At 29.5% G+C, this 18917-nt stretch overlaps 1 protein-coding gene and 1 long non-coding RNA gene across 4 annotated transcripts; one reads left to right on the forward strand and one right to left on the reverse strand.

Annotated features, from left to right (window-relative positions):
* The first annotated feature begins 229 nt into the window (after positions 1-229).
* Positions 230-5905, forward strand: LOC109793666 (uncharacterized). The gene is made up of 6 exons (XR_014429667.1): positions 230-726; positions 3607-3891; positions 3999-4070; positions 5250-5389; positions 5487-5566; positions 5784-5905. It is a non-coding gene; the product is annotated as an uncharacterized LOC109793666 (long non-coding RNA).
* Positions 5906-16220: 10315 nt separating this feature from the next.
* Positions 16221-17756, reverse strand: LOC109795047 (zinc finger CCCH domain protein). Of its 3 annotated transcripts, none has more exons than XM_020354456.3 (3): positions 17588-17756; positions 17031-17172; positions 16221-16410 (listed from the first exon to the last, which is right to left on the reverse strand). In XM_020354456.3, the coding sequence occupies exons 1-2, from the start codon at positions 17687-17689 to the stop codon at positions 17038-17040; spliced, it is 237 nt and encodes a 78-aa protein (XP_020210045.1). In that variant the 5' UTR covers positions 17690-17756; the 3' UTR covers positions 16221-16410; positions 17031-17037. The 3 variants fall into 3 exon arrangements, with proteins under 3 accessions (XP_020210045.1, XP_020210044.1, XP_082919623.1); XM_020354455.3 differs by having other exon boundaries at positions 16221-16401; positions 17588-17755; XM_083063497.1 differs by lacking the exon at positions 16221-16410 and having other exon boundaries at positions 16762-17172; positions 17588-17754.
* Between the last annotated feature and the right edge of the window lie 1161 nt (positions 17757-18917).

Consider the following 18917-nt stretch of genomic DNA (forward strand, 5'->3'; position numbering starts at 1 on the left):
ACTGTGTCAACAAATTTGATTGAATCAAGGTTTGAAATTTTTCTTAATTTCTTAATTTGTTGATATTCTTTTCAAATCAATGAATTGTTGAATAGTTCCCTTATTTCATCACATACACTACATCATAGAAACTACTACATATTTTCCTAGTTCACTAAAACCAAGTCATTCATCTAAAATATCTTCATCAATCTTTATCTAGAAATCATGTATTATCTTCTCAACATTAATTATGTACAAACAATCTTCTACATGTAAATAAATAAGGAATGTGTTATTGATTTGGATTTCAAGGTATGATGTTTGTTTGTATTTGCTCTTGTGAAAGCCTTGATATAGGAAATACCCAACAATGTGACAATAAAATGTTAACATGCAAAGAAATTCTTATGTTTTTAACTTTGAAAAAATATTTTCATCTTAATTAAGTTTACTATAGAAGAAAACTAATTTATCTCATAATTCAAGTTTTTCTAAATTATTTAGACAAAGAGATAAGTAGTTTAACGTGATAACTAAGATTGTGTTTTACATTTATGTTGTTGTTCTAATTATATAAGTTTTATTTTTCTACAATCACTCCATCATTTTAGTGATATTAATTCTTGATTTAACTAGGCCTGAACAATCAATGGGTATACAGACGCATCAAGTAGCCCCCACTAATGCAAATAAGGTTACTACACAACTTGACAAAGAAATCATTGTTGAATCTTCATCTATAAGGTTAGAATTTACTTCGAGTTACATTTGATTTTGTGTAGTTCAAAAGCTTCCTAAGTAGACATGGTTGTTTGGAACTTTGGATTGATTTGGCTTTAAGTTAGAAACCATAAGAATATACTTAAGGAAACATACTCAAGTTGGTTTATGAAAAATGTTTGTCTACACTTGAAATCTTATATGTAACAACTCAAAAGGTCACTACATGGATACTCTAGCTCAAAACATACATGTCATATACCTTAAGATTTTCTATACAAGTAAAACTTGTGCATATCAGATACTTGCATAAATATGTAAAAAACTTTAGACTTTATACACATTCAAACAACCAAAAGGTCCTTAATACGATGAAATAACATAGAGATCCATTTTTGGGATTACAACTTTGCAAAATATATATGATATACAAGAGAACCAAAATAGCCCCTAAGTCGATCTTCAACTATACATCTTTTTGGTATAACAAAGCTTAGGTACAAGCTTACCACAACATTGGTATGCATTTACTAAGCCTCAAATGAAATTAGCTTGCCTCCTGTCTTCCAAGTTCAACACACTCTTCTAGTACTAGGTTAGAATCCTCTCTTGCAATCCATCAACTTACATGCCAACTCACAAACCCTTTATAACAAGTATGAATCAACTCAACTCCATACTTTTTCAATAAAACATGCATAAATGATATTTTTTCCATTAAAACAATCCTTCATAATGGATCTATCGAGCCGATTACTCCTTAACAAAGACCCACTCACGATGCCTCACAATCAAATTCTCGGTTCAACACTTCCATTTGTAGCAAAATTTGTCTCTAAACACTTCTTGAAAAACATTCAAGAAAATAACCTTTCTAAGGTTTTCTCTCATCCACCAACATCATCAACATTAATTTAAATTCATTTTCACATCAAACACAATATACATCAGTACCCCTTTTAGGGATTTCATTCTATAAGATTGAATATCGTTCAATTATGAAAACTCATTCAAGTCTACATTCACCTCATGAGCAATATATATATATATATATATATATATATATATATATATATATATATATATATATATATATATATATATGTGTGTGTGTGTGTGTGTGTGTGTGCGTGCGTGCGTGCGTGTATGTGTGTAAGATTAACCCAATACATTCATTCGTCCAAGTATTCTAACAAAACAACATATCACTACAAGTGCATTGGCTCAAATACACTTAAGCTAGGCCAACTAGACGCATTTTTAGCAAATTGGCTGGATTAAGCAAGGTAATTAAGAGAGAAATTTCTCCTTGCTTAAGCTATCCCCGAGACAACCAAATTTTCTCACTTAAGTTAGGAAAAACTCCAACTTCGTCACAATCCTGCTTAAGTGAAAAAATGGTTTCGCTTAAATGAAGCTACAAAAATGTATGTGTCATCTTTAATAAACCAAAGAGTTTTGCCCAAACCCTTGAGGTTTTAACCTCCTTTTCTACACATCGTAGACAACCATTAATAATAACAACATGTTCTCAGTTATAGCAATTAAACAATTCAATAAACCACAATGAGAAAATTTATCAAAACTCCTCGTTCATCACATAGCAAGATTCAACAAAAAACTTTCCCTTCCCTTTGCAATTCAATACAACACCCCCATAATCATACCATCCTTCATCAATTCAACAACAAAACCTAATTTCAAACCCATTAACACATAATCTAATACATCAGAACAAGCTTCCCTTATCTCATAGATCATCTCTAATTAAAAAAAAATATGAAGGAAAAATTCCACTCCAATCAAGATTCCTAACTCTTCTTAGCTTCTCAATGATGGAGCCAAACTCTATAGAACCACCTTTGACTACCATGACAACCAACTTTATATGAAGTAGAGGGGAGGACGAAGGACATGCATGAGAGGAGGAAGCTTCCCGCTACTCCAAGCTCCAATCTCTCTCTCAATAATAGAGGAAAGTGAGGGTTTAAGGTGGAGGTTGAGGAAGGATAAGGAAGGAAGGTGTGGGATTGGTGTAGGAGGAAGAAAAAAGAAAGCTTCAACAAAGGGGTTCTCTTTGTCTTTTAGAAGGTTAGGATTATTTTTGGGTTATACCTCCTTTTTTTTTTTTTTTTCATTGATCCCTTTCTTTACTTTTTATTAACCTTTTCATTAACATCAACTTTAAAACACCAATAACACCCACCCACACCTACTCTCCATTCCTACATAATTAATTAATTAACTCGTGCAACACACAAATAAAATAATTAACTCATATTAATAAATATAATTAATTGAATACCACATAGAATTTAAACACTTAACCATATAAAACATGTATTAAGGAAAAATCATAATGTTATATTATATCTAACTTAAGTTTGAATTATTAGGATTAATTTAGTGGTAGAATTTGAAATAATATACACATGATTTTAAGTTTAAATCTTGATGTTGTTATTGTAATTTTGATAATAAAAAAAATCAAAATTTGTTTATGAGAAATATTTATTTAAAAAACATATTGAACAAGTATTTTTCTTTCGTTAACTAATTCATTACCCTCATGAAATGAATCACTCGACATTATCAATCCATATAGATATCATAATATGATACATATCAGTTTCTCCCGATATACATATTTTTGTTTATGATTCTCAATATAATCATTCTTTTTATTCCACAACTTAAGTTTATCCCTAGATCAATAAGTTAAGTTGTAAGACATAAATTGTGAGTACAAGTTTATTCCTTATAATGTATTCTACATTTTTTTAATTAATTTATTTCTTTCTCTTTATAAGATCTAGTTGATGAAAAATGGGTTAAAATTATAAATAAAAAACTAGGCTTCGAGACTTCATGTTCTTGTTATTTATATATTTGAATTGTGCACAGGGATCCTCCTTCAAATTCAATTATCAACAACCACAATGCTACACCAATGGTTTCTTCATCAGGTCCATCCAATGCTTCTTTTCCTCAACAAAATCAAAGATTAGACTTACAAATTGGAAGGGTAAAAATTTCTAAATCACTTTTTATCTTTTTAAGCCTTGGAGATAACATGCAATCACCATTAAAATATGAGTTTGAGGTTCTAACACATGAAACATGAATTATGGAACTTGAAAGGAGGTTACCAGAGAAGAACCTAACATAGCAGCAAGGAACTTTAGAGAGGTAAACCTTATATTCATATATTTGCAAGACACAGGGACATTTTATTTTGAAATATACTTTGATTAAAAAAATAAAAAAAAAAATTATAAGTGAAACTTGCACTACAGGGACCACAAGAACAACCAAAGAAAACTCAACAATTTGAAATTGGACAGAGTTCATCCTGTAAACGTCAGAAGGTAAATAATTTTATTTTCACATATGTTTGAGTGAAACCATATTACAATTGGGAGTAGCCATAATATCCCAAAGACTTTTTAAAATTTTAGGACAACCAAAATAAGAATAGTTAGTTGTTTGCAAAAATTAAATTATATTCCCATCTCAAAATATTTAGACATTCCTTTAGTATTGTTAGAGTATAATTTCTTTGAAAAGTGTGTCTATTTATATATATATATATATATATATATATATATATATATATATATATATATATATATATATATATATATATATATATATATGAGGGTTCAAACGACACCGGTGTAAATTTTACTAAGTGTTACATCGCTTAATAACTTTATATTAAATGTGAATTTTCAAAATTCAACCGTCAAATTGACGTAATATATATATATATATATATATATATATATATATATTCATTCTCATAAAATAAAATTGACGTAATATATACATTTTAAAATATATTAAAATATGAACACTTTGATTACCTTCAAGTTGTTGTTCAATTTTAACAAAATTTGACATATATGATCTAAGAGATATGAACTTTCAATTTAACGGTTGAATTTTGAAAATTCACATTTAATATAAAGTTATTAAGCGGTGTAACACTTAATAAAAGTTACACCGGTATCGTTTGAACCCTCCTCGTATATATATATATATATATACTTTACTTTACTTTACTTTCAACTCGCTACAAATAATGATAAGCATAATTTTAAATGTGATTATAAGAAAATTTATCAAACTTACCATACACTATAATTTTTAATTGGATAATAGTGTAATTTTAATTTTTTTACTAACCTCTAACTTGGCTATCCTAATAAATATTCTAAAATTTCTCCCATGCATCTTTTGACTTTTGTTGTTTCATTTTCCTATTGTTGAGACTGTTGTTAGAGGTTGTTAATTTGTTAAGAATAGTTGGTTGATTAATATATTAATTGGTTTAGTTGACTACTTTAGAAGTTAATAAAAAGTTGTATAGATAAAACACGTATCTTTGTGCTTATTTTAATTAATTACATTTAATTGATTTTTTTTTCTCATTATTTCTTTTTAATTGGGCATAATTGTGTCTATTAAACAAAATTGGTATGAAGTATTAGCCCAGGATATGATTTTGAGGTTCTTCTACATGGTTTGTTTTTTTGTTGTTGTAGCTCAATTCACCACCGGGAGAAATAATTGGCACAAGTCATGCATCCCAACAACCAAACAATGCACTTAGGGACGCAAGGATGCAAAATTTGGACAATAATATCAACACTAATCCCTACCGTGTCCAAAATCAATATTCGAGGTATTGTTCTCCAATCTACTTACATAATTCTTAGTTTCTATGTCTTGCAATATCTCATTTTATTTTAACTGACATGTCATGTTTTTGTGAGTTTCAGCAACGCTCTCTATGACCCTTTATTTGAGACTTGTGGCCTTGTCATTGACCCTCACATTAGATTGTTTCTACAATCAATTGGTAATTAAATGCAATTTCTTTCTTTGAACTGTAATGAGTATCACAATCATACTTCTCTTTTTCCCCTGTTAATATATAATACACCCAAATCTATAGTAATTCATTCACTTTTTATTGAAATCTAAAGAAAATTTACAATATTACATGCGGGATTTACTTACATTTTGAGCCAAAAATCAGCAAGCTTTTGACGATAATCTTGTTGTTCTTGATGCAGATCCAGAAATGCATGGCTATCTCATGTTTGATTGAAAAGTGCGTGAATTTCTCATGTCAACCCTCTTTAGAGTCTCTATCTTTGTTTAATCAAATCAAATTCTCAAATAAAGGATTGTTTATGTGTTTTCTTTAGTTTACATTAAGAGTTCACTAAATGAGACCTATCTTACCTTTCTTGTTCAATAAACATAAAACTGCATAGCCCTTATGGTACCTTATTCATGAGCTTATATGTTGAAATGGACCTATTTTACCATTATCTGTCTTTTAATAATAATAGATAATATCTCATTTAGGTAAGTTCTAGAATGGAGTTTGTTACACATATGTTTGAGTGTGTTTCTCTTATAAAAAGTTGTATTCTTCTATCAATGAAGAATCAGAAATTGTTATTATCATCTTACTCTCTTCTCACACGCATTCCGCCACCTCCTATAGTGGCTTCTGTGACTAACATGGTGATACTAAGAAAGTGAAATCATAGTATGCATGTGATAACTTGGATTGTGAACACGAAGATGGCGTCTGTGCTACGTACGTGAATGTTCTATTATATAAAAAAGAAAAGAAAAATACGTTTTTATTTTATGTGCTTGACAAAAAAAAAAGTGAATTTTTTTTCTAAGAATAAATAAATACATAAAAAGAGGCAAATAAGAATCGTAGTGAAGGTTTCTTGAAAAAAATCCTCCACAAGTTATAAAATGAACTCTGAGGAATTTTTTTTTTATAAAAGCTCCTTATTTCTATATTCTCTTCTTAAACATCATGTTATTTATATTTTAAAGAGATTTTATATCTTAAAAGTTGAATTTATATATGAATCAATCTTACAAATCCATCATGTAAAATAAAGATTATTTTTTATTTATTATAATTTTCATTCTCACATTTATGAGACTTTGATTTTTCTAAATACATTTCCTTACATATATCGCCTTAATACTATTGAACTTGGTCTATCACACATCACATCTAATATAATGAACTTGATCTATAAATAATGGTTAAATACCTCTTTTCGTCCCTGATAACAATTTTTTGTTTCAATTTAGTCTCACTTTAATTTTAGGTCTCAATTTGGTCCCCAATAATTTAAATCATTACAATTTGGGACTTCCGTCCAAATGATTTAAACGGGATTAACTCCTGCTGACGTGGATGCCAGGTGGATGCCACGTAGATGCATAGGTGGATGTCAAATGGCATGAATACACCTGAAACTAGAACGGACCGTTCTGAAACCAAAACGGCTCGTTCTGCATGCACAGGTTATGTGTTAATTTTGCAAATGGAACGGGTCGTTCCAAATGCAAATTTAACACAACATGAGTGCAGCAGAACGGGCCGTTCTGATGTTAGAACGGGCCGTTCTGAACTCAGCACGGGCCGTTCTGAACTCAGCACGGGCCGTTCTGAACTCAGCACGGGCCGTTCTGAACTCAGCACGGGCCGTTCCAGAATGCTAACTTCATGCTTTTATTGTATTTTTTTATTATATCTATATTAATAAAAATGTAATAAACAAAAAATACAATAAATTAATATTCATTTATTAATAAAACTAAAAAAAAATCAAATAAGATAAGACCTTCCAAAATCCTTCTTTGATTTGAATTTATCCAGTTCAAAATCTTGACTAAAATGTCGCAATATGATTCAAAATTTGAAAATAAAAATTCATAATATATCATAAATTCAAAGACAGAAATATGGTTCAGAAATTGAAAACAAAAATTCAGAACATAACATATACTAAAAAAGTTCAAAGAAATTATTTCACTCTAGTTTGACTAACAATGAAATAAAACTTTTTACCATTGTCCTTAGTGATACACTGTATAGTTCAAATGTTTAGCAATTGAAGTTATCAATCTCCATTAATAATATTACCAAATCTAGTGTTTGAAATGCTTTGTACAGTAGTTTTTTTGTGCACGAAATTCTGGAACCAGAACGGCCCGTTCTGAAACCAGAACGACCCGTTCTAGTTTCAGAACAGGCCGTTCTGGTTTCAGAACGGGCCGTTCTGGCTCCAGGTGTCTTCAACTATTTTAGGATCCACCTACGTGACATCCACATGGCCACCAGTTAACTCCGATTAAATCATTTAGATAAAAATCCCAAATTGCAATGATTTAAATTATTGGGACCAAATTGAGACCTAAAATTAAAGTGAGACTAAATTGAAACAAAAAATTGTTATCAGGGACGAAAAGAGATATTTAACCATAAATAAATGATAAGTGACTATCTTAAAATGTGATTTCAAATTTAACCTACAAAACTAACTTTTAAGATGATTTTTCTCACTTATATATTTTATTTTAGTCTTATCCTTGCCCGTATGGAATTTTGATTTTTTTCAATATTATAAATAGTGTTTGCCATCCTCTTTTTAAGGATAAAAAGAGCCAAAAAATAGTTGGATCACTTTTCTTAGTTTCTTTTTTTCAACAAAAAAATTAGGTTTTAATTTACTTTTAAATATCAAAACCAATTTTTAATCGAAAATTCATTCTTATATATTTTACAAGAATTCAAACCAAACCTCGAGGTTTTGCACAAATGCATACATCACCCAAATAAAATTGATTAAATGTAATCTATCATTTTGCTAGTTTTATTTTAATTAACGTCATCTTTGAAATTCAATGCGTTTACATTGTTTGCTTGTACAAATTGAAGGAGTTTGGTTACAAAATTAAAAATCGATCTTTGAAAATGAGTCACGAGAGACAAATTAATCTTAATAGTGTGTTTGGATGAAAAATTTTACAAATTCAAGGAATTTTAAATTCTTGGTATTTGAATTACTTTGATTTCAATTTCTATCATTCTTAAAATATTTTGTTTGGATGAGTCAATTCAAATTTTTTAAATTTTAAATTGTTAGGTTGAATATGATAATTTGATTCCATCATAGTAAAATTGATTTTAAAAATATATTTATATGTTGAGATTTTTAAATTAAATTTTATAAAAATAAATATTAATCCATTTTTAAATATTTAATAATTTTAAAAATTAATATTAGATAATATTTAATAATTTTAAAAATTAATATAAGATAATATTTAATAATTTTAAAAATATTTTTGAATATCCAATAATTAAAAGAATGAAGAGATAAGATAAAATATATAGGTGAAATAAGAAAAACAAATATGAGGAATTTTAAATTCTCCCATTTTTTGGAGAATTTGAAATTCTACTATTTTAAGGAATTTCACAAATGCTTGGATTTCAAATTCTTTGTAAATTCATCATCCAAACAAAGCATTTCACCTCAAGGAATTTGAAATTCTTCAAATAAATGAATTACCCTATATAAATTCCTCATCCAAACACACCATTACAGTATTTTCTAATTTCTCTCTCTTAACCAATTATCATAAATCAATTTTATTTTCTAACTAAATTCCTTCGATCAAAACAATATAAATGCTTTGAATTCCCATGAGACAATAATTAAGACTAAAACTAACAAGCAAATTTATTTTAGGCGATGATTGCATTTATGAAACCTGTAAGCTTGTTTTGAATCCTTATAAAATATATAAAGATAAAATTTAAGATTATAAATTAATTTTAAAAAATAAACCAAAGCCTGAAACTTTTATTAAAAAATATCTAAGTAAAGGGCGTGACGATGATGTCCGTGGATGGTGTTTGATCTGGTTTATTGCTAGTTTTTCTTCTTAAACAAAAGGCAAAATATTAAACACTAAATATATAAAAACTCTAGAAAATATATATAATTTATATTTCGGAAAGAAAGTACACGGATGAACACGTAAGTCAACTAAGAAAGAATTATTTTAGCTCAACTATTAGTCTCAAATTCGAATTTAGGTTGTGTTTGGATTGAAGGATTGATTTGGGAGAGTGGAAAAGGAAAGATTTAAAGAAAAAGAGAGTGGAAAGTGAGGTTATTTGAATTAAGGGAAAGATAATAGAAAGTGAGTAGAAAGTTTGTGAGAATTTGTGTAGAAATAAATTGATGTGATAAATAAAAATTAAAAATTTAATAGATGAATATGTAATTTACACTTTTACCCTTGGATTAAAAATGAGTAGAATATTATTTATTATAAATAATAATAATTACAATAAAATTATATTAATAGGTACAATTTATTAAAAAAAATAATAAATAATGATAATAATAATAATAAATATTAGAAAAATAATAAGAATGATAATAAATAATAATGATACTAATTATAATAAATAATAATAATATTAATATTAATAATAATGATAATAATGATAATAATTATAATAATAAATAATAATATTTAAACATGTATTACTTTATTTATTTTATATTTCCACTTTTTGATGTCAATATTTAAATAATAGAATTTTCTTAATTTATAAAAATTGTACAATAAAATTTTTGAAAGTTAATTAATAAATTAAAAAAATTGATAAATCATTGACATAAATTAGAATGAAATGAAGATACATTTGTTAATTGTACAAGTTAATTTTTACCAATTAAAAAAGTAAGAAATTTTTAACATTACAAAATAGATGGGTAATAACATATTTGTAAAATGGAACAGAAAATACAATTCAGTCATCAATTAAGTAAACAATAATTAAATATGACATAAAATAATAGAAATGAAAAATGTTGCAACTAAATAAAACATATTTAAATTACAATAATAAAAAAGAAAATAAGATAATGTAGTTTATTCAAATGAACGCTGAAAATCATCAAATTTTTGTTCGAGGTCATCAAGCCTGTTATGTACTCGATCGAAACCTCTGTTAACATTGATGGTCAAATTATTTAATCCTTCTTGTAACCCTTGAATGTCAGTCCATATTTGGGAAAGCATTTGACCATCATACTAGACTGGGGGTTGTTGTGTGATGTCGGCAGGCTGCTTGTCAGCATGGTCCTCAGGCAATGCATGGTCTTCATCTACAACATTTTGGCCATGATCATGATTATCCCTGCCATGTAACCAAACCCGTTGACATTCACGACATTTAATTTTTTCAAGGTTTTTTTATTAAAAAAATGTGGCCACCCTAATTCGACTGCAACATCAATTGATAAGTCTATGCTAGAAACAGCCAAAATGCGTGAAATTAAAATGGGGTATGGAAGAGGCATCCCATTGTCCTTGCATTTGACCATGTGTTGCATGATATAATGGGGCCAGTTGATCAAAATGTTATTCTTTAAGGCTCATAACACAAAAATGTCTTCCTGCAAGAGTTGGGAAAAGTTACTTGATCGGGGAGCCAATATATGGACGTAAACATAATGTAGGAGTCTGTCTTTAATGTTAAGACTTCCTACATTTCTGACATTTCGGCCCTGCAGCTCTGGTCTAATCATAAATGTCAGTGCTATGTCACGGTCGAACTGCATCTCTTCTGGGATGTCAGGAAATGGTAATTTTTGCCCCTGATACTTCAAACCAACCAGAGTTAACCAATCAGATGATTTTATTTTTATCTTTGTTTTGTTCACGTCACTATAGAAGAAACCAGTATCAGATACTCTCAAGTTCGAATAGAAGACCTTAATAAAATCTTCAAAGAAATCACATTTGAGAGCCACAAAATGCTGCAAACCTTAATATTCTATATGGTGGTGAAAATACAGCCCTGATGTGGCAAAGTAGCTAAAGTCCATAACCTTTGGATGAAGGACTATCATGTGATAAAACTCCTTGCCATATTTAATCATCTGATCATGCTGGTTAAAAAAACGTGTCTGATTTAGAACTTGTTCAATTTGTGGTAGTTTGGGACCAGTTGCTCTGTCCGAGGTGGCAGGAGTTTTTCCTTTTGTTTCCTTTGAACTTCTTTTTCTTGAACCGGATGTCATACCTAAAAATTATATATAAAATAACCAATAACAAATATGATGTTAAACATAAGACATATTCCATAAAACATAATTGCAAGTAATAACATTAAAATATGTCTTTCACCATTAATAAATACTTTTATAACATTATGGTCAAGTTTACAATGTTTAAACCATTAGCAAAACATTACATACGATGCATAAAAAAATACAATAACTACGAATGACAAATCAACCACTTTCACCCATGAACTTTAACAATTGGTTGAGGCGGAGATGTGGGGTAAGCCAAAAAGTCGCCTAACATGTGATGGATTATTACATAAAAAATCATAACACCGAACCATAACTTGCTCGCATTGCAGGTTTATAGCGACTAACATGTCCCAAATATTTGATTCAGAATATTGAACTGTTGATGTTCGCCTCAAGATATTAACTTGCTCATTAATTATTTCGTTTATTCATTCAATGGCGATCACTTGTCATTCAACAATATCAGATAATCTTTGGGTCAACGCATTACCTTAACCAAGGTAATATGTAAATGCATCGAGCCTCGTAGTTAGCCTGTCAAATTGTGCATCCATCACATCAATCATTGTGACTTTTCTTTTTGTGCCTCGAGATGACGAAGTTCCAGTAGTACCACCAGATGGCACTGAATGAGTACCATCACCAGGACTACAAGAACCAATGTGTGTTGGCGACCGGTATGCTGTATCAAACCCTACCTGAAAAGGGTCATCCTGTGGTATGTCATCCACATCATCGTTCAAGTCAACCGTTACACTTGGCATACCAATATTTCTACGGGCTTGTCGCGCAGTCCTAGCCATATGGCCTGTCACCCGATCAACTCCCCATAATTCTTACATCAAGTCATAGTACCTAATGGAAGACACTCTCCATTTAGCTGTAGTATGCTTCGCCTACAAATAAAAACCATGATTAACACTCATAATTGCTATGTTTCACTAATTCAATAAATCACAAATGTTAAAAAATTACCTGCAGCAGATCATCTCATACTTCAGGCTCAGTTGTAAACCATTTCGTGGACTCATCCCACGCAAATCCACTAAACAAGTCGTGAACCTCCTGCCATCTATCCTTCAAACTTTTTTGTCTATTTTTAACATTATTTTTCGTGATACCAGTTAATCCAATCTGTCAGAGGGCTTCAACAATATTATTGTATGCTTGGGTTGTCCAACTACCATCAATTGCCCAAGCATACAATAATATTGTTGAAGCCCTCCGACAGACTGGATTAACTGGTATCACGAAAAATAATGTTAAAAATAGACAAAAAAGTCTGAAGGATAGATGGCGAGAGGTTCACGACTTGTTTAGTGGACTTAGTGGATTTGCGTGGGATGAGTCTACGAAACGGTTTATAGCTGAGCCTGAAGTATGGGATGACCTGCTGCACGAAATGTTTTAACATTTGTGAATTATTGAATTAGTGAAACATAGCAATTATGGGTGTTAATCATGGTTTCTATTTGCAGGCGAAGCCTGCTGCAGCTAAATAGAGAGTGTCTTCCATTAAGTACTATGACTTGATGGAAGAATTATAGGGAGTTGATCGGGTGACAGGTCATATGGCTAGGACTGCGCGACAAGCCCGTAGAAATATCGGTATGCCAAGTGTAATGGTCGACTTGAACGATGATGTGAATGACATACCACAGGACGACCCTTTTCAGGCAGGGTTTGATACAGCATACCGGTCGCCACCACACATTGGTTCTTGTAGTCCTGGTGATGGTACTCAGTCAGTGCCATCTGCTGCATCTGGTGGTACTACTGGAACATCGTCATCTCGAGGCACAAAAAGAAAAGGCCCAATGATTGATGTGATGGATGCACAATTTGACAAGCTAACTACGAGGCTCGATGCATTTACAGATTACCTTGGTCAAGGTAATGCGTTGACTCAAAGATTATCTTATATTGTTGAACGACAAGTGGTCGCCATTGAATGAAGAAACGAAATAATTAATAAGCAAATTAATATCTTGAGGCGAACATCAACAGTTCAATATCCTGAATCAAATATTTGGGACATGTTAGTTGCTATGAACCTGCAAGGCGAGCAAGTTATGGTTCAGTGTTATGATTTTTTGTGTAATAATTCATCACATGTTAGGCGACTTTTTGGCTTACCCCCACATCTCCGCCTCAACCAATTGTTAAAGTTCATGAGTGAAAGTGGTTGATTTGTCATTCGTAGTTATTGTATTTTTTTATGCATTGTATGTAATGTTTTGCTAATGGTTTAAACATTGTAAACTTGACCATAATGTTATAAAAGTATTTATTAATGGTGAAAGGCACATTTTAATGTTATTACTTGCAATTATGTTTTATGGAATATGTCTTATGTTTGACATCATATTTGTTATTGGTTATTTTATATATAATTTTCAGGTATGGCATCCAGTTCAAGAAAAAGAAGTTCAAAAGAAACAAAAGAAAAAACTTCTGCCACCTCAGACAGAGCAACTGGTCCTAGACTATCACAAATTGAACAAGTTCTAAATCAGACACGTTTTTTTAGCTAGCCTCATCAGATGATTAAATATGACAAGGAGTTTTACCACAAGATAGTCCTTCATCCAAAGGTTATGGACTTTAGTTACTTCGCCACATCAAGGCTGTATTTTCACCATCATATAGAATATCAAGGTTTGCAGCATTTTGTGGCTCTCAAATGTGATTTCTTTGAAGATCTTATTAAGGTCTTCTATTCGAACTTGAGAGTATCTAAAGCTGGTTTCCTCTATAGTGACGTGAACAAAACAAAGATAAAAATAAAACCATCTAATTGGTTAACTCTAGCTGGTTTGAAGTATCATGGGCAAAAATTACCATTTCCAGACATCCCAGAGGAAATGCAGTTCGACCGTGACATAGCATTGACATCTATGATTAGACCAGAGCTGCAGGGCCAAAATGTCATAAATGTAGGAAGTCTTAACATTAACGACAGACTCCTACATTATGTCTACGTCCATATATTGGCTCCCCGATCAAGTAACTTTTCCCAACTCTTGCAGGAAGACATTTTTGTGTTATGGGCCTTAAAGAATAACATTTTGATCAACTGGTCCCATTATATCATGCAACACATGGTCAAATGCAAGGACAATGGGATGTCTCTTCCATACCCCATTTTAAATTCACGCATTTTGGTTGTTTCTGGCATAGACTTATCAATTGATGTTGCAGTCGAATTAGGGTAGCCACATTTTTTTACTAAAAAAACCTTGAAAAAATTAAATGTCATGAATGTCAACGGTGTTTAGTTACATGGCAGGGATAATCATGATCATGGCCAAAATGTTGAAGATGAAGACCATGCAATGCCTGAGGACCATGCTGACGAGCAGCCTGCCGACATCACACAACAACCCCCAGTCCAGTATGATGGTCAAATGCTTTCCCAAATATGGACTGACATTCAAGGGTTACAAGAAGGATTAAATAATTTGACTATCAATGTTAATAGAGGTTTTAGATCGAGTACATAACAGGCTTGATGATCTCGAACAAAAATTTGATGACTTTCGGCATTCATTTGAATAAACTACGTTATCTTATTTTCTTTTTTATTATTGTAATTTAAATATGTTTTATTTAGTTACAACATTTTTCATTTCTATTATTTTATGTCATTTAATTATTGTTTACTTAATTGATGACTGAATTGTATTTTCTGTTTCATTTTACAAATATATTATTACCCATCTACTTTGTAATGTTAAAAATTTCTTAATTTTTTAATTAGTAAAAATTAACTTGTACAGTTAACAAATGTATCTTCATTTCATTCTAATTTATGTCAATGATTTATCAATTTTTTAATTTATTAATTAACTTTCAAAAAATTTATTGTACATTTTTTTTATATTAAAAAATTCTATTATTTGAATATTGACATCAAAAAGTGGAAATATTAAAAAAATAAAGTAATACATGTTTATAAAATTAAAATAATAACACTATCATAAACATTAATAAAATAATAGAAAATATAATTATCATAATATATTTTATTATTATTATTTATTATTATAAATATTATTATTATCATTATTATTAATATTATTATTATTTATTATAATTAGTATCATTATTATTTATTATGATTCTTATTATTTTTCTAATATTTATTATTATTATTATCATTATTTATTATTTTTTTAATAAATTATACCTATTAATATAATTTTATTGTAATTATTATTATTTACTATAAATAATATTCTACTCATTTTTAATCCAAGGGTAAAAGTGTAAATTATATATTCATCTATTAAATTTTTAATTTTTATCTATCACATCAATCAATTTCTACACAAATTCTCACAAACTTTCCACTCACTTTCCACTATCTTTCCCTTAATCCAAACAATCTCACTTTCCACTCTCTTTCTCTTTAAATCTTTCGTTTTCCACTCCCCCAAATTCATCCTTCAATTCAAACACAACCTTAAAGAGAGAATTTTGTCATCCATAGTCTACACAAAAAAAAAGACAATAAAGAAATAAGGAGTTTCTAAATAAACAATGCAACTTGAGTGAAAATTTTCACGTAAAACCTTCACAATGATTTTCATTTACCTCTTTTTCATGTGTTTATTTTTTAAAAAACAAATTGACAGGAACAATATCACCTTGACAAGGGTTGCTTTAAAGTTTAAACTCAATGTGTTGACATGACTACCTCTATCTTGGTATCTTGTCTTGAAGTATTGATCACTTGGTCCTGAAAACTCTAAAACAATGCCAGTAAGCCTAAACTCTCAAGTTATTAGGTGGAGGCATGTGAATGTCTATTATATCTCTAAACAGATTCTACTCACAAAATCAATCAATCAATCAGCAATTAAAGACATTCATAAATCATAAGAGCATCTGCAATGGGAGTTGCTTATAAGCAACCCCCATTGCAGATGCTCTAAGTAGTTCACTCACACCAAACGGTGCATAGCAGGTACCCCTGTACTAATAAAACTACCGAAAACATCTCAAGCTTACTTGAAGAGAGGTTGCAATTATAAAATAGTAATGTTAATATCAGAAAAGATATCTAAACACCCTGTGCCCACCCATATGGAAATGCTAATATCAGAAAAGAATTTCATCATTAGATGAATAACAAATTGTAATGTTCCACTTGCTCATAATTTACAAAGATTTTAACCTGAAATAGATCCACCCTGGTCACATAAAAACAATTTTTTTGATTGTTTCCTTTCCTTTGCCAAAGGCACAAACTTATATTTCAAAAAACACATTGCTATAAAATTAAGATAGACCCCAAAATAAAAGTCATCAAAACATGTTGGATGACCATAAAGAGTTATAATAAATTATGAGCCAGTGAAAAGAAACCTCAATGTCAATAACGTGAGTTATCAAACACCCATGGCTCATGCTTAAACAGCTCCCGTCCATTCATTTGGACTGTTCCTGCTGCAATATCCTCTTCCCGTTTCCTAGATACTTCAGCTTTCATGGCTGATACAACAGCATCCTGAAAAATTACACATTTAGAATCTGTAAAAGATTAAAAGTGCTTCAATCTTTTTGGCTGAGACCTTCGCTGGGCAATTCAATAAATTGATTGCAATATTATACCCAGCAACAAATGACTAGGCCATTCAATCAATCAAAATTCTGATTTCAACTTGAAGAAATTATTTTCAAGCAAGTAAATTCACCCCAAAAAAAACATTCCTCTAGAAAAAATACATAACCACGACTCGTTAAATTATTGGATAATAATATAAAATTTCATAAATTTCGGAATCGCTTGAGTTAAAACTATTGCACAATCTTATAACAACCAAACAAATGTTTTAAAAAAATACAAAATACAAAAATTCAACAAACAGAGAAAGAAAGAAAAACCCTAATTATGGAATTGGGAAAGTGAGAGATAAAGAGACCTTGTGGCGCTTCCATGAGAGGAATTGTTCCTGTGTGAGTGCGAGACTAGGCTTTGGCTTCTCTTGTGCGTGCTTTTCCTGTGACTCACTTTCCGCTCCCATCGTTTCGTTACCGACCAAACAAACCTACACGGGACGGCCCTCAACGATGTGTCGTTTCACCGTTTTAACGTAAAATAGGATTATATTCTTTTCCCGATAAATTTGACTTTTTATCACTTCTTTAAATAAAAAAATACTTTTTAATTCTCATTTTTTTCATTAATAATAAAGTTATTGTCTTTAAATTAATTAGGATTTAAATGTTTTTTATTTATATTTTTACTTACTTTACCTTTTATTTTTTATAATTTAAAATATATATTTTAAATTTTTATAATTATATTTTTTATTTATTTTTTAGTTCCTATAACTTTTAAATTTTTATAATTATATTTTTTATTTATTTTTTAGTTCCTATAACTTTACAAATCCTTTTAGTCCTATAGTTGTAATTTTGTAATTTTTTAGTCTTTATTGTTAATTTATTTCAATATTGTTTGTTTTGTATTGACATAATAAAGATCTTTAATTTTGTGAAAATAAAAATAAAGATATTTCAACAATGAACATTGTTAGTTAAGATATAAAAGAGATAAAACATTCAAAAACTTAATTTAGAGTAACTCTAACAAAATAAACTTAATATCAAATATAAAAAATTAAATCAATACTTCTGTCATATCAACATAAAAGAGATAATGTTATAAAAATTAACGATAAAGACTAAAATAATTTTAAAAAAATTTCAGTATAGAGACTAAAAAATTTATTATAGGGATTAAAAATGATTGAAAAAAATAAGTATGAGAACTAAAAAAAATATACTTTAAATAATAAATACTAAAAGATAAAATAAGTGAAATTATAAAAATTAAAAAAGTATTTTAACCATTAATTAATAACCTAGATTTTTTTTAAGCTTAATCACATATTTATCTCTCAAATTTCGAGAATTCTACAAATTTTGTTGCATATTTTCTCCCCATCTTTTGTGATTTTGCAAACTTTGTCATGTAACATGGGTATACAATTTCAATCTTCGAGTTCCATAAGTTAGATTTTTTAAATATCATAATTATATAATTTTAGTTTTTTCATTAGTTTTTATTAAGTATTTAACAAATTTTGCTAATGACAACAAAGTTTTTCCTTTTCTATGAGGGAAGTACGTACTAATTTAGTTTAGACTTAAAAATCTGTAATCATGATTGAAAATTAGTTAGCATTTGTTCATTCTCTGTTATGTGGAGATTTTTAATTTGTAACCTAATCCTTGTAGATGTTTTTG

The sequence above is a fragment of the Cajanus cajan genome, chromosome 9 (assembly GCF_000230855.2).
Source record: "Cajanus cajan strain Asha chromosome 9, NIPB_CcT2T_4, whole genome shotgun sequence".
Taxonomy (NCBI): domain Eukaryota; kingdom Viridiplantae; phylum Streptophyta; class Magnoliopsida; order Fabales; family Fabaceae; genus Cajanus; species Cajanus cajan.

Bases quoted from the DNA above. Each gene is read 5' to 3' on its own strand.
- LOC109795047 (XM_020354456.3), bottom strand. From the start codon at position 17,689: ATGGGAGCGGAAAGTGAGTCACAGGAAAAGCACGCACAAGAGAAGCCA. The intron at 17,173-17,587 runs GTCTCTTTATCT...GTAATTTTTCAG, and splicing joins TCTCATGGAAGCGCCACAAG to GATGCTGTTGTATCAGCCAT.